At 35.3% G+C, this 22,675-nt stretch overlaps 1 protein-coding gene across 5 annotated transcripts in view; it reads left to right on the forward strand.

Moving 5' to 3' along the window:
* Positions 1-14,667, forward strand: part of LOC113120450 (CD2-associated protein-like) — a 46,831-nt gene extending 32,164 nt beyond the window's left edge. For 3 of the 5 annotated variants that reach the window (XM_026290262.1, XM_026290264.1, XM_026290266.1), the window contains 9 exons: positions 3,285-3,321; positions 4,617-4,679; positions 6,790-6,949; positions 7,764-7,867; positions 9,003-9,115; positions 9,526-9,612; positions 10,655-10,836; positions 11,049-11,112; positions 13,377-14,667. In XM_026290262.1, the coding sequence (XP_026146047.1) occupies positions 3,285-3,321; positions 4,617-4,679; positions 6,790-6,949; positions 7,764-7,867; positions 9,003-9,115; positions 9,526-9,612; positions 10,655-10,836; positions 11,049-11,112; positions 13,377-13,418 (852 nt within the window). In that variant the 3' untranslated portion in view covers positions 13,419-14,667. The remainder of the gene's footprint in view (positions 1-3,284; positions 3,322-4,616; positions 4,680-6,789; positions 6,950-7,763; positions 7,868-9,002; positions 9,116-9,525; positions 9,613-10,654; positions 10,837-11,048; positions 11,113-13,376) is intronic. The other 2 variants (XM_026290263.1, XM_026290265.1) reach the window with 1 other exon arrangement.
* Positions 14,668-22,675: the final 8,008 nt, after the last annotated feature.

Below are 22,675 nucleotides of genomic sequence, written 5' to 3' on the forward strand. Positions count from 1 at the left end.
ACCCTTGAATCTTAATACTGGATACTTTCCTGGATGATCCACGACTGTTTTTTTTTTTTTTTTTTTGATAGTTGTTCATGAGTCCCTTGTTTGTTCTGAGCAGTTCAACTGCCTGCTGTCCTTCAGAAAAATCCTCCAGTTCCTGCACATTCTTTGGTTTTCCAGCATCTTCTGCATATTTGACTCCTTTCCAAAAGTCATTGTATGATTTTGAGATCCATATTTTCACACTGAGGACAACTGAGGGAGTCATACAAAACTATTACAAAAGGTGAAAACACAATGCATTAATAGCCGGGGATGTAAACTTTTGAACAGGATGATGATGTGTAAATTCTTCTCATTTTGTTTAACGATCATATTTTTTTTCATTTAGTACTCTATGTCAGAAGCTACATAAATACTTACATGTTTCTCAGAAGACAAAATAAGTACAATTTACCTTGATTATCCAATTTAAAAAGTTTACACCCACTGTCTCTTAATGCATTTTGTAGCTTTCTTGAGCATCAGTGCATGTTTTTACCTTTTGTAATAGTTGTGCATGATCATATATATATATGAATTATGATGTCAGCTTAACATCCCGATGGCATCGTCTATCGGCCCAGTCCTAGTGGATAAAGGCTCTGACCGTGGTTTGCTGGAGTCCCAAAGCCTTAGGAATGGCTTTATGTCACTTTCCAGACTAATACATGTCAACTATTTTGTTTCTCATCTGTTTTGGAATTTCTTCAGCTCGTGGCATGATGTGTTGCTCTTTAAGCATGCTTCACTTAGTCAGACAGGTTAAGTGATTTCTTGATTCAACAGGTCTGACAGTAATCAGGCCTGGGTGTGGCTAGTTAAATTTAACTCTGCTTTCCAAAATAATGTGGTTAATCACAGTTCTTTCATAATTTAACAGAAGGGTGCAATTCATCATTTTAAAAACTGCATTTTGTATTTACTTGCATTATCTTTGTGTAATATTAGAATTAGTTTGATGATATGAATGTTTTAACTGTGACAAATATGCAAGAAAAAAAAACAGGAAGAGGGCAAAGACCTTTTTCATGCGTGTGTGTGTGTAAAAACACATTTTAGTTAGGCATAAGAGGGACTGTGTTAACAGTAGTGATGGGAGCAGGACATAACAGTGATTTAGTTCCAAATTGCTTGGCTATTTTTTTGTTCTTTATTTTAACGGTTCTTGCCCATTTTCTCTCTAAATGTAAAATAATTGGAACGGCCACTTTTTGCCCTGCAGCAACAACTATACTAGAAAGAAATACTTTTACTTATACTAAAAAGAAAATGAGCCACAATGTGGCTGCTGGAGTCTCTTTCAATATACTTATAAAACAGATATCCATTAAGATTGTCTTTTTCCCCCATGATGATATTCATAAACCTACTCACACTTAAGTCCAGGACATAGTGGCATTAGCATCTGTTATAAGCAACGCTAGAAAGGAAAATCTGAACTTGTGAGCTAAAACATTTAATCTAATTCAGTTCTATTTACTTGATACGTGTTCTTGGTCTTGTTGTGAACAAATCTTCAGTACATGTTGTGCAACCCATAAAAATAAAAGTTTTTATTCATAATCTTTCATCAAGGTATGTTAACTTGATCTAGCTTCTGTTGTGGGTAATGCAGCCTTTGTAAAATCTAACCAGTAGTTAATGGAGTGATTTATTCACAACTTGAGAAGCACGTGTGCTTTATTGGATTCTAATACAACCATGGTCGTATTTATTGTACGGCATGCTTTAATTTAAGGTTGTTTTAGTTTAATTTTAAGCACCAGATGGAACATTATGGCTGGATATTTTTGGAAAATGGGCAATTCAATGAATGCTGAAATGATAATGCATAAAAGACTGCAAATGTCGATTTAGGCCTATATTATTGTTTGAACTCTCTCTCCTGCTGTGATTCTATGTCAAATGATTTATTATTGTAATCAGTGCAGCGATTCAATGATGTTACAAGAGACATCAAGTCTTCTAGAGCTGTCAAAGGGGAGGCTGGGGGATTTCCAACCTCAGCAGTTTCATCAGTTTTAGTTCTGGTTCATTTTCATGTTGAGCTCTTTATAAACTTGTATGTGCTGTTTTTCAACCTCAGGGGATTATGGGAGCCTGTGCACGGTTGCATGAAACTCCTTAAGTGAGGGTTTCCCCGAGGGAGAAAAAATCCCTGAGATAAGGGATTTCATTAAGAGCGTTGCAAGAAACCTCTTTAACTGTCACCCTTACCTAAGTGTTTATACTAAGCGTTTCACAGTAGTTTCTGACAACATACGACGAAGATCGCTGAGGTTGCTATAGTTACTGCCTCTAACAGTAAACAGAACATAACGAACCACAAAGCCAAACCCTTGCTAAAATCACACTTTTATTAATATATTTTTGCTATGGAGAGCACAAACATAACAGAAAACAAAAAAACGTAAACCAAACTGGACAGAGGACGAAAAGGCAATTATTGTTTTCGTAAGTGGTTATAATAATAATAATAATAATAATAGTTCTAAGCCTTTCATCAACCATTCATCATCTCCAAGGGATCATTAAAAACACCCCTTGGTATTTCCTTCTCTTCAATTAACACTAAATCAGCCATCGTATTTTGAGTTTAAGTTGACTTAAGGGAGCTGTTTTGGTCCCTTAAATTTATTAAGGTGAAATGGTCACTAAGAACTTTGTAGCAACACTTAAGGGAACACTTAGATAATTAAGGGGAAAAACTTAATAATAGCCTTAAGTTCTTTAAGGAAACCCTTAGGGTTTTTTCTTGCAAGACCAAATTTCACTAAGGGTACCCTTAACCTTATATCTAAGGGATTTCTTAGCTTAAGGAGTTTCATGCAACCGGGCACTGAAGTGTATTGGAACAATAAAAAATGTTGGGTTCTATGCATCGGTTGTTGATTTCGATTGAATTATTTTAAATAAGGTCTGTTAAGGTTTATATCATCATTTTAGAAATTTTCTGTGAAGAAATGGGGTGAATTTTCAAGAAATGGGGTGAATTTTCATGTCATGCTGACAGTAGCGCACAAGTTGGTGTAAAACCTGACGATTGTGTTCTTCAGGAAGATTTGATAATGATCCGACACAAATTTGCTTGCGTAACCTAGAAATAATGCAGCACATTGTTAAAGATATTTTTTCATGTCAATATATCATTTTCCCCCAATTTTAACAGAAATAAAATATTTATTTCTAGGTTTAAATTGTTTTTTAAATGGCAGGTTTATTTTGTTTATTTATTTATTTTTGTTGTTTCTCCACAGAAGCCAAAGAAGCCCCCACCACCATCCAAAACCCCAGGTATGATATCTTTAACATAACATTTCACATCTGAAATATTGCATTAAAACTCATTGTCGTCAAATATCTTTCATTTGTTTATGCCTACCAGCAAAAAGGCTATTATTATCAGGCAGCTGACTTGATTTGATGGTCCTTTATAGTAGTACTTGAAGGCAACTTGCCAATAATTCTGTATCAGTATGTGAGTTGATAATAGCTGGTGGTATTGATTTGAGCTGCTTCCCCTGTGGTTTTCAGAGAAGCGTGCTGGTGTGTGCTGAGAACATTAGAGGTGATGCCAGCTAAACTGGCGCATTCAATTATGCACTGAACACACAGCACATGTCTGCCCACACATCAGTGGTGGCATATTGAAGGATTTGGACACTTCTTTCATAGTTCTTGATCAATTTTTAGCTTAAACTGCAGCAATGATAATGTTTTATTCATTCATTTGGAATATTTTATATATATATATATAAATTTTACTGACCCCATAAAAAAATTCTGTGCAGCATGTTATATATACCACAAAGATTTACATGTATTTATTTAGTTAAAAAAGTTGCGTTATTTAATTGTTTGTTTACATTTAATTTTAATATTTGATTTGATTTGACAAAAACAAAAAAAAATCTTATGTTATAATACAGCTGTGATATAATTCCATGGCAGCTTTAAAGTCATAAACACGCTTGCTGTAAAATGGCATTGTAATTCTATTTTGGTTAATTTGCTAACCAGCTATGTAACATTGCTTTTTTATTTTGCCATATTTACATTCATAAATCGCTAAATATAGTAATTAAATTTTAAGGTTAGTAAGATATCCAAACATACATGATCAAATAATTGAAGGGGATTTGAATAGAAAGTTGATTGGAAAGTAACCCAGGTGATCAAGACATCACTTGTTTAACTGTAAATGGGCTTTAAGACTGATGCAACAACTAGTGTTAGTTGAGTGTCTGTCAGTGCAGATGTAAAGACTGACAATGCAGCTAAAGTTGTCAGTCCCTCACAGCTTTTGTCTGCAAAACATGCAAAAGAAAGGCGGATGTTGTTATGCATCAAAGGGCACCACATCATCCCAAATGCTTTATAGAAAGCTTGCATAGAGTGGTGCAAAGCTTAGGTCTGTCTCTCCAACCCACACAGGAAATGCAAGTCATTGACTGTACGTCTCTCATTCTCTTCATACGTCTGTCTCAGGAGTCACATTGTTCTTTTTTCTAGTGTGTCTAAAGCTGCTCTATCTTCAGCGTAGTATCTAAAAAAAAACATCAACTCAGTCAATATGCTTCGTTTCTCAGTTCTGAAACCAGAGGCCCCCAGTGCGGACAAGAAGCAACCGCAGCCACGGCCTGAAGATAAAGGTAAGAGAGGGCCAGCTGCCCGGGTCCTGCTATACCACAAATTCTTCTTGCCAGCTGTGGAGTCATAAAGAGCGAATGTCATAGCGAATGAAAAAGCCATACATTTATGTGTACAAGTGTAGTCCTTTATTGGATAATATGAAATAAATAGTATCTGTTAACAACCTGTTAATAGTTATGGATGGAGTCCACTTTTAAAATGTTTAATTTATTGTGGATTTATTTGTATTCATTCATTAGTTTTCTAAGCACTTTTCAAGAGCCTTCATAAGAGAGAACCTTTCTTGTACATTTATACATGCTTTCAATAAGGAACTGTTGCAATGCTGTCATTTCACTTTTATACCCAATCTTCACTACAGATAAGCACTGCGTCACAATGAAACTAGATTGCTAACGCCATAAGCTTTGTGCACAGCAACAGCTTGACTTCATAACCCTCACAATCTAGACAGCTTTGTTGATTTTTATAAGTAGATTAACTAATTAGATTATTACAACAACAAAAAAAATGTTTCTGTTACTTTTTTATTGTTATTATTTTAAACACTACTGTTGTTCAAAAGTTTGGGTTAGTATGGTTTATTAATTTTTGTTAAAGAAAAAAAAATATATATTTTTTTTATTGTTATTTAATAATTTTATTCAGCAAGGATGTATTAAATTAATCTTTAGTGACAAAGACATTATTCATGATGTCATCATTCATGACAATTACTTTAAAAATGTATCATAGCTTACACAAAAACACACGGTTTATAAAAATGTTTCTTAAGCATTAAATTGACTTATTACAATCATTTCTGAAGTATGATGTAACACTGGAGTAATGACTGATGGAAATTCAGTTTTACTATCACAGGAATTAATATTACATTTAAAAAAATATTAAAATATAAATCAGTTCATTTAAATTGTAATACTATTTCACAATATTACGGTGTTCACTGTATTTTTTATTAAACATATGCAGTCTTGGTGAGCAGAAGAGACTTCTTTTAAAATTATAAAATATCATACCAACCCTAAACTTTTGAACACCAGTGTAATAATGTTACAAGCTTTTCTGTTATTAGTGTTATAATAACAGTTGTACACACAAATAGTGATTTACTTCAGATGATATTGCGCGTGTAAAATGGCACTTGATCTGCATTGTCTGGGCCCTGTTGTCAATTTACAAAATGTATTTTTTCGTACTGTATTCTTTCATATATAAACAAAATAGACTGAAAATATACCAATATACTGGAAGTGAATATTATAAAATCAAGAGCTTATGAAATGGGATCAAATTGAAAGCAGGAAATCTGTATTGATTGTAAGTTGTTCATTTGTGGGGGCTATTAAGGTCATCTGATGGGTGTACTCTAAATACTGTTTATAATGTACTTCATGTTGTAGCTACTTTGTAGGAAAAATGTCATGCACTCTGACCAACTGTCTGTCTGAGTGTCTGCTTTTATGTGTGCATCAAAGACTTCCTGCCAAATATTTTCGTATATAAATGTCAGTCTACTGGAACATCTATCTGGTAATCTTTGCAATGTCTGAAAGCAGGACTTTGTGTTTATCAGATCGAAGTCTCTCTTATTTAGAGCAACTGTCACAAATTGAGCACAGGACTTGTGATGTGAGTATCAGAAAGAGTGATTTATGTGACAAAAAAAAAAAACGACAACATTGAATTGAGAAGATTGAAGCACATCGATGAAGCGCAAACATCCTGCAAAAATCTCTCCTGACCTAATTTGAGTCACGTCATTGTGAACACTTGTGAAAGTTTGTGATGTCATTTGGACCAGTTCAGTACATTTAGATGCACTACGCATTGGCTTCCGTTCTCATGACTTTCCACTGATTTATGAGATTGTGAGCTATCAGTTAAAACATACTGGCATCAGTCAATAGAGATCATTTTCAAATAATTGATGGTTGTATGAATGTCCATAAACAAGACTAATACTATTTCTATATTAACCTTATTACAATATCCTACATCTAGACAACTGACTCCCATAACTTTGTAAGAGAGCATGTTTTGCATAAATCTTGTTTCTTGCTATGTCTGGGTAGACGTTTCATATATTTGTCCTTTGTTTGCCTCAAGTTGTCAAGCCCTTGCCAGAGAAACCAGCCAAACCTGCTGGCCCCATCGTGCCCCCGAAAAAACCCGTGCCTCCAAACAAGGGACTGCTGCGTCCCTCCATCCACACAAAACGACCTGACTTGCCTCTCACACCGTCACCAGCCGCCAAGCAAGCTTTATCGTAATACATTTCTAGGTTTTAGAAGCATAGTTAAAATATTTGGTGTTTATTTCTTATGTATAATTTTGAATACAATATTTTATTAAAATGTGTATATTGTTAAATAATTAAATGAGATATATTTGTGTATTTAATGTGTACTTTAAATGTATACATACATGTGGTCCCACTTTATATTAGGTGGCCTTAACTACTATGTACTTACATAAAAAAAATTACAATGTGCTTATTGTGTTCATATTGTATTGTAAAACACTTTTGCTGCTATTGAGGTGGGATGGGGTAAGGTTAGGGACAGGGTTGGAGGTATGGGTAAGTTTTAGGGTGGGTTAAGGTGTAAAGTATGGGTCAACAGTGTAATTATAAATGTAATTACAGAAATTAAATACAGATGTAATTGCATGTAATTTTAAAAAAATATATATAAGTACAATGTAAAAACATGTATGTACACAATAAGTACATTGTACTAAATTATTAATTAAAATGTAAGTACATAGTAGTTAAGGCCACTTAATATAAAGTGGGTCCATACATGTATATGTAATGATAAGTGTTTCCCAGTGGATTGTTCTTTTTGCAATATTGGATAAAATATAGCAATGCTACACTGAGCTTGTTGCAGTATTATGAGATACATTCAATACATTTTTTGTTTCTGCAAATGACAGGGTATATGTGTTACCTTACAGCTTTAATCAAAAATAGCTTTCTTATTAGTATTCTTTTTACTGTCTGCAACAGCATTTGCATTTAGAGTGTGTCAGTGGACATTGCAGCCAATTGTTCTAACTTTTCCTCATAAATCCCACAGGCAAAATGGAGAAGTTCCCATCATACGAACAAAACCAGAGAGCGAACCTGTACCCATTAAGCCAAAAACCATTGTGGACAGCAGTGAGAAGAATTCAGATATAGGTAACTTGTTCTGATTTTGGTTTGTTAGTTCACACTACTTACACATGCAATAACAAAACATGTTAGCAATTATATGAATATTTTAACTCTGAGAGTTGAGAACCACCGGCACAGAGGCTATAATGTTAGTGTTTGGAATGGTTTTGGTTCTTATATGCTCAGTTTTTCACAACTCAATGTGGTTTTTATGTTAAAATTACCTGTGAAAGATAAAGGAAGCTTGAAATTTAATTTAATTTTCATTTTATTTTTGGCTGTTAAAAGATGTCAGTTTTTTTATTATACATATTTTACACATTTGATGCTTAAATTATGTGTTGAATTAGTTCTTATGCATTACTTGGTAATAATGTGACAGCTAAAAGCATGTTTACATGTTAAAAACATCCACTTACAAGCACAATGGAGGATGTTCACCTTGTAGGCACCATAGGAAAAAATCTTAACATGACGAAAAGGAAAAACGGAAAACCAGAATTTAAGAAAAAAGAGAAAAAACAAGTATGGTGTTTGAGTAGATTCTCTGTTTGTGGACCCAAACATCAGGATGTTGCTTCAGTCTCAAAGGTTGACAAAAGGCACCAAAGCTGCTATAATCACATCGACTCGAAAGGTCATGATCATGTCACTGCAGCAGGCGTCTGGATTCCTTTTAGACACTATCAGGAGGAGGAAAACAAGTTCAGTTTTGCCATTTCTGGATACGGGAAAGCATGAGACGGTTTACACTTCTTGTAAATCTTTTGTATATAGTCACTGCTTTTTATAGTATTTACAAGAGCATGTGGTCCTTGTTTTGTGTGTCCAATCTCTAAGATATCATTCAAAGGGTGATTAATGGGTTAGAATTGTTAGGTAGGTAACAGTTTTAAGGTATCAAACTGACAACCATACCAAGATGACTTATTGGAAATATTTCAAATTTTGGCACAATCTTGTATAACCATCATTATTCAATAATGATTTCTAATTTCCTGCACTGTTGGGCTTTTATCTAGACAAACTTACTTTATTACCACATATGATTTTTTTTTGGCTCATATAAAACTTAGAACTAATATTATAATTGAGCTGAGATTTGTCCTGTTTGACTGTGACTGAAGGCTGTTCTTGTGATTGTGTCTTCTTCCTGTAGTTAATCTCATAAGTTTTGACGATGTCTCCTCTTCCTCGGAGAAGTTATCCCACCCTACCGCACAGCGACCAAAGATGCCTGGCAAAAGACCGCCTGGACACAGAGGCCATTCTGTGAGTATTAAACGCACTTATGCTCAGTTGCCTTGGGCTCTGATCTCTCAGTTCAATGCTGAAAGACTAATGAAAATATCTGAGATATTAACATAAAAATGATATTTGTTTGTAAACAAAATAACATTTTATCAGAACATTACTTTCGCACATTCATTAAGTGCCATCCTTCCACTTAAAGATAAAACATATTGCACAAATGTTCATTAATTAATTGTTCAATAAATCTTCTCAAATAAATTTTGATTATGACAATATATATATATATTATGTGTAGGGGTGCATAACAAGGCTATCAGGTAGTATTTTTGCCTGGATAAAAAAAAAGGCCTTACCAGTGACACCCCAGATGGGATGTGTGTCACGTACAGTGCTATTTGCGCTTCTCATGTTTTTGTAATGTCTTGCAGCCGAGCAAGGAGACTGGCGAGAAAGCTGAGAAAATCGAGAAAGTGGATGAAGCTGACGTTGCACCTTCCACACAAAATTCGTTTAAGGTATCTCAAATATACAGCACACAATTCACATTCAAAAAAGAAGATACTGTGATTTATATGCAAGTTTATAAAAAACAAAAAAAAGGGCAAAGAAATGATGACTTTAATGACAATTTTTAGGGTGAGCTATTGCTTAATTCAAGAATCTTGTGTGCTTTCTGCAATATCTGAAACAAGTAATTAAATAGCTAACCGAAAGAATATGTAAAAGGTTCATTTCCCCAAGATATCTGTCTGATTAACTGTGACTCAATGAAAATACATCCCATGAAATTATATTCTCAGGGGTTTGTGAGAAAAACAGCATTTCTGATATGATCTCGGCTGACTGTCTGGCTCTTCTTTTTAAATGAGGCTTCAGTCCTGAGGACTTCTTTTATTATGTAGTGTTTTTATATTAAGCTTATGTGAAATGGACTGAACACACACAGTCTGGTTTCAAACAGATGGTACTCCTATTTGGACTAGCACAAGGTCAATCTTTTAAGAAATAAAGAGAAGAAAGGGATTGATTGTATGCCATTGATTGTACAGTATTATAGGAGTTATGTGTGGATGTCTTGTAGTTTTTGGAATGAATGTACGTCTGTTATATCTAAATATTAATATTATGCTTAGATGTAGTAAACTATGTATGATAATTAACATAATGATGCATTCTTTTATTCACTTTAATTATTGTCATACAAATCAAAATGTATGTGTTTTTGAAAAAATATATATTATAGAGTGATCTAAATTCAGAATGCATTCTATTATATATGAATCACTCTGTGGACAAATGAACCCAGACCACCTCCTGAGTTTGGTGACCTTTTTTTGTGTTATTTTTTTATTAATTTTTTTTTCCAGCGGTTTATTAATATTTAACATTTTTGGCCTGAGAAATGTTTGAAGTTTTCAACACTTAAAAACATGACCTCAGTCTCTCAGCTAGAAACACTTAAGGGATTTCCAAAACCTAACAGTTATATTCTTTGCTAAATTCATAGCACAGAGTATTTTTCATACAAATTGATATGCTGGATTTTGTTTTTTCTAGCAGACGTCTGTCTCATCAACCTTACCATCTACGGTGCCTAAAACCATTTCAGCAACCCAAATCACCCCTGAGCTCAAACCAAAACTTGACAAGGAAGAGGAGAAAGCTTCTGAACTGGAGGAACTGAAGGCTCAGATAAAGGAGCTAGTGCTTTCTATGGAGTTACTGAAGACACAACAGTCGTAAGTGACCGTTTGGTTACAAGCAGCTTGGTTTTTGGTATTCTGTACTGGTCGAGTTATGTATAAAATATATAAAATATAATGCACAAAAGATGTTTCCACATTTTACATTTCATTTAATTGAAGATTAAGTATTTAGAAATCACTTGTGACATAAAGGATGAAAACCTGTTGATTTACGTAATTCTGAAATGTCTTTCATAACTTTGTAGGAGAGAACTTGGTGAACTCCGAAAAGAGCTGGATGATGAACGACTCAAACGGGTGGCCCTGCAGGTAAATCGATCTTTAAATCAGAATTGGTCTTTACGGCTTGTCAGAGTCTGTTAGTTTGATGTAAACGGATGTCAAGAGTGCTGTTTCTGAGGACAGTGAAATGCAGGCGGGATGCCTTGGGTTTGCTTCCGCACTCAGCAGGGTGAACGCGAGGAGTCTGACTCAGCTCTGAGTCTCCTGCTGCGTGTTTCTCACACTCACTGAACATAAAAACTAAGAGTACTTTACCTAAAGTCCACACCTGCTAGCATCTTAGATATATGGTGTCACCCAGGCCAAGGCATCAGTTGTGGTGATTGAGGTGATCTGAAATGTACCGTATTTTTCGGACTATAAGTCGCACATGAGTATAAGTCGCATCAGTCCAAAAATACAGGAAAAAAACATACAAGTCGCACTGGACTATAACTCTTGGTTCTAAATAAATGCAACTTGTAGTCCGGTGCGACTTGTATGTTTTTTTCCTCATCATGACGTATTCTTGGCTCATTTCTCTCGATTCATGTCAAATTAATTTTGATAAGACGCACCTGACTATAAGTCGCAGGACCAGCCAAACTATGAAAAAAAGTGCGACTTATAGTCCGGAAAAAACGGTAACACATTATTTATTTACCAAAATTTTTTTGACTTTAATTAGTGGCATTTTCTAAACCACCTAACCAACACCATTTTGTATACTTTTTTCCTTATTTTATATATTTTTTTAATTACAATAAACATACATATTACATTACCGTATTTTCCGTACTATAAGGTGCACTGGATTATAAGGCGCACCTTCAATGAATGGCCTATTTAAGAAATGTTTTCATATATAGGGCGCACCAGATTATAAGGCGCATAGAACAGAAGATACTGCAGTCAAACGTCTGACTGGGTTTGCGTTATGCATCCACTAGATGGAGCTGTGCTAAAGGGAATGTCAACATTTTGACAGAGCGCCTTGATCCATATATAAGGCGCTCCGGATTATAATGCGCACGTTTTTTGAGAAAATTAAAGGCTTTTAAGTGTGCCTTATAGTGCGGAAAATACGGTAAGTCATAGACATGCATCGCAGAGTAGAGCAATGCACATATTTTTGTTTATAAAGCATAAGATAAGACCCTCATTCCTCGTCTGGTATTGTGTAGAGCCCTTTGAAGCTGCACTGAAACTGTAATTTTGACCTCCACCAATGGATCCTCTGCAGCATTGGTCTCAAACTCCTTTCCTGGAGGGCCACAGTTCTGCACAGTTGAGCTCCAACCCTAATCAGACACACCTGATCCAGCTAATCAGAGTCTTCAGGATCACTAGAAACTTCCCAAGCAGTCATGATTTGGAGCTCAACTGCAACTGAATGGCTGCCGTCAGAATTAGACACCAAGCAGCTGATAAAAATATCACAATAAACCACAAGTACCGTATTTTTCGGACTATAAGTCGCACCTGAGTATAAGTCGCATCAGTCCAAAAATAGGTCGTGATGAGGAAAAAAACATATAAGTCGGACTGGACTATAAGTCGCATTTATTTAGAACCAAGAACCAAGAGAAAACATTACCGTCTACAGCCACGAGAGGGCGCTCTATGATTTCAGTGTAGGCTACAGAAGCACTCAGCAGCATAGAGCGCCCTCTCGTAGCTGTAGACGGTAATGTTTTCTCTTGGTTAATTTCTCTCAGGTCAAATTAATTTTGATAAATAAGTCGCACCTGTCTATAAGTCGCAGGACCAGCCAAACTATGAAAAAAAGTGCGACTTATAGTCGGTAATACGGTAATCCAGAAAAATACCAGTCTTGGAAAGCTAAAAGCTGTGTTTGTAATAAACAAATCCATCATAAAGACATTTTTAACTTTTAAACCATTGCTTACAGCAGATTTCTCTATCCATAATATTGCCTTTTCCAGTGGAGTAAGTTGTTTCCAAGAGATACACAGATCAAGCACTATTTACAAGCAAAAACAGTCAAAACAAATATGTCTGTGGATTTTGATGTGAGAGAACAATAGGGCATGGCCTTTTTCAACTGAGGAAGCGCTCTCATTTTGACATCGCCCATTCAGAGGATCCATTTGTTATGCAAATGATGTAACACTAAGTTTCTCCAAATCTGTTCTGATGAAGAAATACCCTCAGCCCATCCAAGATATAGATGAGTTTAAAAACATTTTCAGCTAACATTCAATTTTGGCTGAACTACTCCGTTTCAAACAGGTTTATAGTGCAAACAAAAGTTTACCATGTTAAGGAAAATTATGTCTGCTTATTTACAGATTGAGATAGAAAAAGTAAAGAAGATTGTACAATCAACATGAAATAAAATCTGGCGTCCTGAACTGGACTAATGGCTCCGCTGTCGCATCACGAGTGGAAAGTGACCTGCAGATGGAGGGATGGATATGGTTCACATCACACTCACTGACTCCCACAAATCTTAAGATTCAAATATTTGCACATGATAAGGTCTTTTCTGGGTTTAGAAAAGTGTAATTATGACAGATGTATATGTTTGTTTTCCTCTTCCTCTTCCTCCTTTTTTTTTTTTTTTTTTTGCCAACAAAAAACGATTGAGGCCTTACCTTACTACTGTGCTGGATATGTGGTCTGTGCACTTGAGAAGTGCAGTGGATTATGCATTCAATACTACTGAGTCTGTATACATGTTGGGGGATTATGTTGTTTCCTTGTTTTTTTATGACATGGGTTAGTTTTTTAAAAAAAAGATCTTTTGATCTCAGCAATATTCTGTCTATATTAGCCTCTTTAGATGATTATCAAATGAATGACATACTCTTGTTTCCATATTGGTGATATATTCTGATTATGTTGAAAAGGGAGAACATTTCTTATTTCTATCCAGGGTAACACTATTGTGCCTGATAAGATTTTTTTTACAAGTGTTAATACTGGGAGCTCTCATGTTATATAAATATATATGTGAATACTTAGATCTATAGTGTGATATATTTTTATGGTCTGTTGATTGTGGCATCATACAAATGTTATTGGATTTGTGTATCCTTGTTTGATTTAAAACATCCACACTTCAACATGCAGTGCCATTTCACCATACGAATGGCAAGAAATCCATTTCACAATTTAAGCTGCTCTGATTGCTGGTGGGTTTGTTCTGGAGTTTGCCATGAACATACAAAATTGTAGTGTGCCCGTTCCTCAGGCCTCTTAACCCTTAAGCTGGAAATCAATTTTTAAAAGCATTCCTGCCCAAGTATTGTTTGTTTGTCTCTGTGTGAAAGTGGAGTTGCTAATGCAGTAGGATGACAGGTTGACCCCTAAAGCAATAAAAAGACATGTTTGGTTTCCAAATGTCAGATGATTATGTTCATGTTCCTTTGCAGCAACTTTAAAGGATCTGTGAAAGTGCATTGAAATGAGTCATCTTTGTTGTCTGAAATTTGGTAGAACGCATTCCATTTTATAGTCTTAAGATCTGTTGTGCACATTCAGCATTTATCAAAATTATTTTGTTTACATGATTGCAAAGTGAATTGCTTGAGCTGAGATTTATTTCCCCAAACTAAATAAATATCACGTTTATTTACAGAGAGTGTTTTGGTCTCTGTGAGTTGGCACAATGTTTTTTAATGTTCTTGAGGTCTCCCATACTCACCCAGGCTATATTTATTGGCTAAGAATTGCAGTAAAATAGTTTGCGTCAAAATTTTAATTCATTTTTGTTTCTCATTAATCTACACTCCATACCTCATAATGACAAAGTGAAAACAGAATTTTAGAAATGTCTGTAAATTTACTAAAAAGCAAAAACACATTTACATAAGTATTCAGATCCTTTACAACAACACTTGGAATTTAGCTCGAGTCAAGTCACCTTTATTTATATAGCGCTTTAAACAAAATTCATTGCGTCAAAGCAACTGAACAACATTAATTAGGAAAACAGTGTGTCCATAATGCAAAATGACAGTTAAAGGAAGTTCATCATTGAATTCAGTGATGCTATAATTCAGCTCATCTCAGTTTAAACGGTATCTGTGCAATCACTTGCTATCAATTCAACGATATCGCTGTAAATGAAGTGACCCCAACTAAGCAAGCCAGAGGCGACAGCGGCAAGGAACCGAAACTCCATCCGTGACAGAATGGAGAAAAAATCTTGTGAGAAACCAGGCTCAGTTGGGGGCCAGTTCTCCTCTGACCAGACAAAACCAGTAGTTCAATTCCAGGCTGCAGCAAAGTGAGATTGTGCAGAAGAATCATCTGTTTCCTGTGGTCTTGTCCTGGTGGTCCTCTGAGACGAGGTCTTTACAGGGGATCTGTATCTGGGGCTCTAGTTGTCCTGGGCTCCACTGTCTTTCAGGGATGTAGAGGTCCTTTCTAGGTGCTGATCCACCATCTGGTCTGGATACGTACTGGATCTGGGTGACTGCAGTGACCCTCTGATCTGGACACAGACTGGATCTGGTACCTTGGAATAAGAGAGAAACAGACTAATATTAGCTTAGATGCCATTCTTCTAATGATGTAGCAAGTATATCAGGTGTTGTGGGAAGTGTTCCCGGTTTCTGGCTTACCTAATTAATGAAGTCTAAAAATCCTTTAATAACAGATTTGGATATTAGAAGCACATTAGTTTGTTATGTGTAAGCCAGGTTAAAGAGATGGGTCTTTAATCTAGATTTAAACTGCAAGAGTGTGTCTGCCTCCCTAACAATGTTAGTTAGGTTATTCCAGAGTTTAGGTGCCAAATAGGAAAATGATCTGTCTGAATATCTTTTGATATTCTAGGTATTATAAGAGTTTTAAGAACGCAGCGGACGAGGAGGATTATAATGTAACAAGAGCTTGTTTGTTCAAATACTGAGGTGCTAAACTATTCAGGGCTTTATAAGTGATAAGCAATATTTTAAAATCTATATACAATGTTTGATAGGGAGCCAGTGCAGTGTTGACAGCACCGGGCTAATATGATCATACTTCCTGGTTCTAGTAAGACCTAACTGTAGTTTATTTACTAAGCGTGCAGAACAACCACCCAATAAAGCATTACATTAATCTAACCTTGAGGTCATAAATGCATGGATTAACATTTCTGCATTTGACATTAAGAGCAAGGCCATAATTAGATATATTTGAGATGGAAAAATGGCAGTTTTACAAATGCTAGAAACGTGGCTTTCTAAGTAAAGATTGCTATCAAGTAGCACACCTAGCTTCCTAACTGATGACGAAGAATTGACAGAGCAACCATCAAGTCTTAGACAGTGTTCTAGGTTATTACATGCAGAGTTTTTAGGTCCTATAATTAACACCTCTGTTTTTTCTAAATTTATCAGGAAGAAATTACTTGTCATCCAGTTTTTTATATCGACTATGCATTCCATTAGTTTTTCAAATTGGTGTGTTTCACCGGGCCGTGAAGAAATATAGAGCTGAGTATCATCAGCATAACAGTGAAAGCTAACACCATGTTTCCTGATGATATCTCCCAAGGGTAACATGTAAAGCGTGAAGAGTAACTGCCTAGTACTGAGCCTTGAGGTACTCCATACTGCGCTTGTGATCGATATGATACCTCTTCATTCACTGCTACGAATTGATGGCGGTCATATAAGTACGATTTAAACCATGCTAATGCACTTCCACTGATGCCAACAAAGTGTTTCAGTCTATGCAAAAGAATGTTGTGGTCAATAGTGTCGAATGCAGCACTAAGATCCAATAGAACTTATAGAGAGATATAACCACGATCAGATGATAAGAGCAGGTCATTTGTAACTGTAAGGAGAGCAGTCTCAGTACTATGATGCGGTCTAAATCCTGACTGGAAATCATCACATATACCATTTTTCTCTAAGAAGGAATATAATTGTGATGATACTACCTTTTCTAGTATCTTGGACAGAAAAGGGAGATTCGAGATTGGTCTATAATTAACTAGTTCTTTGGGGTCAAGTTGTGTTTTTTTTTTTATGAGAGGCTTAATAACAGCCAGTTAGAAGGTTTTGGGGACATATCCTAATGACAATGAGGAATTAATAATAGTCAGAAGGAGATCTATGACTTCTGGAAGCACCTCTTTTAGGAGCTCAGATGGAATAAGGTCTAGCATACATGTTGTTGGTTTAGATGATTTAACAAGTTTATACAATTTTTCTCCCCTATAGTAGAGAATGAGTGGAACAGTTCCTCAGGGGCTCTTTAATGCACTGTCTGATGCGATACTCTAGCTGATGGCTGAATGGTTCAAATTTTATCCTTAATAGTATAGATTTTAGAAGTAAAGTAGTTCATAAAGTCATTACTGCTGTGATGTTGGGATTAATTAATTAAATTGATTGGACATGATTTGGAAAGGCACACACCTTTTTTTTTATTTTTTTATAAAAGGCCTCACAGCTGACAATTCATATCAAAGCAAAACAAGGTCAAAGGAACAGCCTGGAGAGCTCAGAATTGCTCTGCTCATCATCTGCAGAGTACCATTCCAAAAGTAAATTGTGCTGGTAGAACCCTTATTCAGTGGCAGGGACTGGGAGACTGGTCAGGGTTTAGGGCAGGGGTGACCAACCCTGCTCCTGGCGATCAACTGTCCTGTAAAGTTCAGCTCTAATCCTAATCAAGCACACCTGAAACAACTAATTAAGATCCTCAGGCTCACTTAAAAATTAAAGGCAGGTGTGTTTGATTAGGGTTGGAGCCAAACTTTGCAGGACAGTCGATGGCCAGGAGCAGTGTTGGGCACCCCTGGTTTAGGGGAAGCTGAAAGGAGCAAAGTACAGAGATATCCTCAATGAAAACGTGTTCCACAAGGCTCAGGACCTCAGAAAGGTTCATGACAATGACACGAAGCACACAGTCAAGGCAACAGAGGGGTGGGTTAGGGACAACTCTGTGAATGTTTTAAAGTGGCTCAGCCAGAGCCCTGACTTGAACCCTATCGAACGTCTCTGGAGAGACCTGAAAATGGCTGTCCACTGACGGTCCCCTTCCAACCTGACCAAGCTTGGGAGGATTTGCAAAGAAGAATGGTAAAAATTCCCCCATATTTGGGGCATCATTTATAAAGTGTTCATGCGTGGATTTGATCTTAGAGTGTGCATACACTTAAGTCCATGCCAATTCTCAATTGGCTATGACGTGGAAAAGTGCTTCGTCTCTTGTCAGGGTCTGAGCACATGTACATACATTTTCTTGTTTGAGATCTGCAGGTTTTTGAGAATGTATGCTATTCTTGCAGCTCGCTGTTCTAAATTAAAGGATTTGGATGATGACTGGTGATTTTTTTTACATACAAACGACACCTTATTAATGTTATTAACCAGCAGAAAGCTGAAACCATTCATTTGAATGTACTGTAAGTTCAAGATCACTTGCGATTCATATAGATTTCACATCTGAAAGATGCGTATGTGCATTGCATGTACATTAATTTTAGGAATCACATAAAATACCATACCCATATTTGAGAGATTTTATATTTGAAATCAATCAATCTAAAGTGCAATTTAGATAAAATATATTTGATGTTGCCCTCATTAATTGTAATAGTGGTGAAGGTACTTGAACTGAGTTTCATTTTAATTTTATTTTTAAACTTTAATTAACTGAATAAACACTGAAAATAACTTGAAATATCTGAATTAATCTCTCAGTCGGTGCCAATTCATCGTTTCCCTTGACTAGACTTACAAATCAAAATCCATTAAGCTTAATGTGAGCAGGTCATGTTTACATAGCCTTTTAGCTCCCTGATTGACATATTAAATTAGATCAGAAAGGACATTTATAGAGATTTCATAATTATGTATTTACACAGGTCACGAATGGCAGGAAACTATTGGTAACTCTCCAAACAGATCTCAACATGCTGAGAGTCATGCTGTGAAAGACACACACTTCCATCTGCCGAGCTGATCAGAGCCAGTTAACATTTCCATAACAGTCAGTCTCTGCAGCACCAGGAGAGAGCATGCCCTTCCAGATTATACTCAGTGCTGTGTTTTTACCACAGATAAACCCAATCCACCACTGATCTTATGTAACAAACCCAGACAGTTATCAGGATTGTCTTGTCAGGTCAACTATAGATGACCCGTCTGAAATAGCTGCAGCCATTCAACCAAGTCAAGTATTTATAAAATGCTTTATACAGTACAAATAGTTTCAAAGCAGTGATAATAATAAAAAAAACGACAACAACAGTGATTCAATTAAGCAAACAAACTCTGACAGCTCAGACATTAAACACAGACAAAAAGAAACAGACAAGTCTAACCTAGTACACATAGCAAGGGTTTGTTTTTGTTTTTAAATCACATATAGAAGGAATCAAAAGTGGATAGAAAAGAAATAAAGTAGATAGGGTCAAATTATTATTTTTATTATTAAAAGTAGATTATAGAGAATATATTATGTTAATGTTAGAGGGTCTAGTTTTTATATAATAAAAGAAAACAAGTAGAGAATAAAAACAGAAATAGAATATTTGCATTTAGTCTAATTTTTAAAAAGCTGAATTGTTTATTTGAGACTTTCTTAAGGTAAAATCTGGTAAATGTGATAACACTCAGTAACGAACAGAATTTGATTTTAAATGTTTATATTGCTTGCGTACAGACACTTTCTTATTGATAATAAAAAAAAGTTTAATCAAATTACCAAATATATTTCTTCATTATTAGAAAATGTCAAATAATTAAGAAAAAATAATTTGTGTTAAGGAGTCAAATCTTAGTGCAATGATGCTGCCACAACTTGGTGAAAGAATTGCTTCATTTAGTAAGTCAGCTGACATCTCATTAACTCGAGTCTTGGCACTCTCATAGAGTTGCTTTGTGCTGTTTCCTAGAAAGACTTTCTTGAACCAAACTTGTGACTATCAATGGTGGCCATTAATTTGTGCTGTAATGTGCACCCCTTTCTTTGGTTGTGGCAATTATCATAGCGATGGTTTCTCTTGAGGCCTTTTTCACATCTATGGTGTGTGGTAATGCACCATTTAAATAGGAAGAATTAAAATTTCTCATAAATGGGAACAGTTTCTGGTAAACTCATGATGGAGCACGAAAAAAAAAGAATATATGAAAAAAGAATATACGGTACGGATACGGCTTTTGTGTCTGATTTTGCCAGTGTCACCAAAATGTAAAAAAAAAAAAAAAAAATTCAGCGTGTGAGCCATCTTTTTTTTTTATACCAGGAAAAAAGCTTCTTGAATTTCCGACTTTTGAATACCACTGCAATGAATGTGTCTTTGAATGTGCTTCAGCTCCAGATTGAAGTAATTTTGGAAATTCATAGCTTAATAAATCATTTATAATAGTCACAGAAGGTACACTGTTGAATAGCAGTTTAGCTTAGTAAATGGAATCATGCATCTAAATGTGTCATTCTAACCATTTACAATTTGAAGTGACGTGACATTCAGCCAAGTACGGTGACCCATACTCAGAATTTGTGCTCTACATTTAACCCATCAAAAGTGCACACACACAGCAGTCACACACACACACACACACACACACACACACACACACACACACACACACAGCAGTGAACACACATCCGGAGCAGTGGGTATTTCTAGTACATATATATGTAAATTCAATTCTTTTTAATATTGCCTTTATATAGTTATTTACTGAAGATTGAATAGTCTTCTTAAATAATTTTTTTTTTGTGAGTTTCATCCTTTGTGGAAGCAGATGAGAAAATGCTATTTAAGCTCTCTTAAATCTGCCTTTTTATTTGTCATTGGCTACAGATATATCCAAATACTATATGTGTGAATCTGCTAATGCATTTCTCTGATATTTTGCCAACACTTCAAGCTGCTATTAAAGGTGCAAATGGACCTTGCTGCTCATACAGTCCTCTGTCCTCTTTGTCCTCCAGCAGTGACATTTTCACACAAGTTGCACAAAACTAAAAATTTCATTTTACTAACATACTTTTTCAAACAATGTGTTTTTATAGTTGAACATAAAGTGTAACGCAAACTTATGTTTTTGTTGTTGTTTTAGGGTTTTAATTTCAGGTTTTTTTCAGATTTATGAAGTGATTACAAAAAGATATCCAAACATGCTTAATCACATTTTTTTTTTTTCAAAACAGCCTTTACATTCTCTAAACTGTAAATTCAAATGTCACTGCTGTTTGCTGGAACATCAAAACTCTATTGCGTGTCTGCAAAATCTAGTAACTGACACAAAACTTTAAATGTGTCAGTGATTTTGCCAGTTTCACCAAAATTAAAGTATTTTTGTCATCTTGTGAGCCATCATGTTCAGTTAAAATGGAATGTACTGTACAAATATAAATGTATTTATACAGTTTACTGTTGTAGCTGCTACTGTTTATGGTTGTGAAATTCCCCTTGTTCAAAAATGGTAGCGATTGTGCTGGGAAAAAAACTCCATACAATATATACTGTATGCTTTCAAACTTGACTGATTGACTATTTCAATACAATGGCAAATAGGGTTGCTAAAGGGCAGAACATTTCTGAAAACTTTCCAAAAGTTTCCGAAAAAATACAACATTTTTCAGAAATTTACCAATAATTTTTTTAAACTTTCCCAAAATTAATTATCAGAGAAAGATGTTGATACTCCCCTCTGCAGAGGTCTAACAATCATATGACTGATGGTTTTGATGATCTAGATGAAAATTCCAAAATTATAAAAAGTTTCTGGAAATTTTCAAGAAAATTGACCACCACTTTGCAATAATGGCAAGCCATTTGCCAACTTAGCAGAAATTTGCCAAATTCAGTGAGAATCAACTCTTCTCCATTGCCCCTTTATACAGTATTTAGTACTGTATTGTGCAAACTCTAGACAATTTTGTGCACATGTGCTAAAACACATGCTTAAATCAATAAGAAATGCAAATCTGATGTAATCAGATCTGAAATCTGAAAGAAACTTTGTGTTTAGACTTTGATTGTTCAGAGTTTTGAAAACATTTGGAAAACTCTCATTTGAAAATAATGCAAAATGGTAATATTTTATCTAAACTAAATTCGATTTCACCTATAGCATCTGGACATATTGTGACATAATATTGTGTCATTTTGCTAACAGAGCGAAGGTTATTTCTCTGAAGTTGAACTTGAACACTTATTAGAGGAACTGAGCTGTTTTGCATTCCAGCTGCGACAAGGAATTTTCATCTAGATCATCAAACCATCAGTCATATGATTGTTAGACCTCTGCAGAGGGGAGTATCAACATCTTTTCTGATAATGGATGCATCCTGTCTTTCTAATCTTTGCCCTCTTTATCCTTTCCTTCTCATTGCTCTTGTCATCTAACACTGGCACCCTTGCAAAACGAAACACTATTTGATTATTATTGATATGAATCACACGTGCCCAACAAAGCCATAGAGAAACCGTTTCAACCTTCAGCCACTGAATCAATTTACATAACCAGATGTAAGGCCATTATTACCACAAACCTAAATGGAACTAAATTTTTATTTATATATTATTACATTTATTATATATGTGCATGCATTAGCATAAATGTGTGATTTTAGCTTTTCATTATTTAAAAAACTCTCCTTGCTTATTTCAAAAAGCTATCCT

The sequence above is a fragment of the Carassius auratus genome, chromosome 20 (genome assembly GCF_003368295.1).
Source record: "Carassius auratus strain Wakin chromosome 20, ASM336829v1, whole genome shotgun sequence".
Classification (NCBI taxonomy): domain Eukaryota; kingdom Metazoa; phylum Chordata; class Actinopteri; order Cypriniformes; family Cyprinidae; genus Carassius; species Carassius auratus.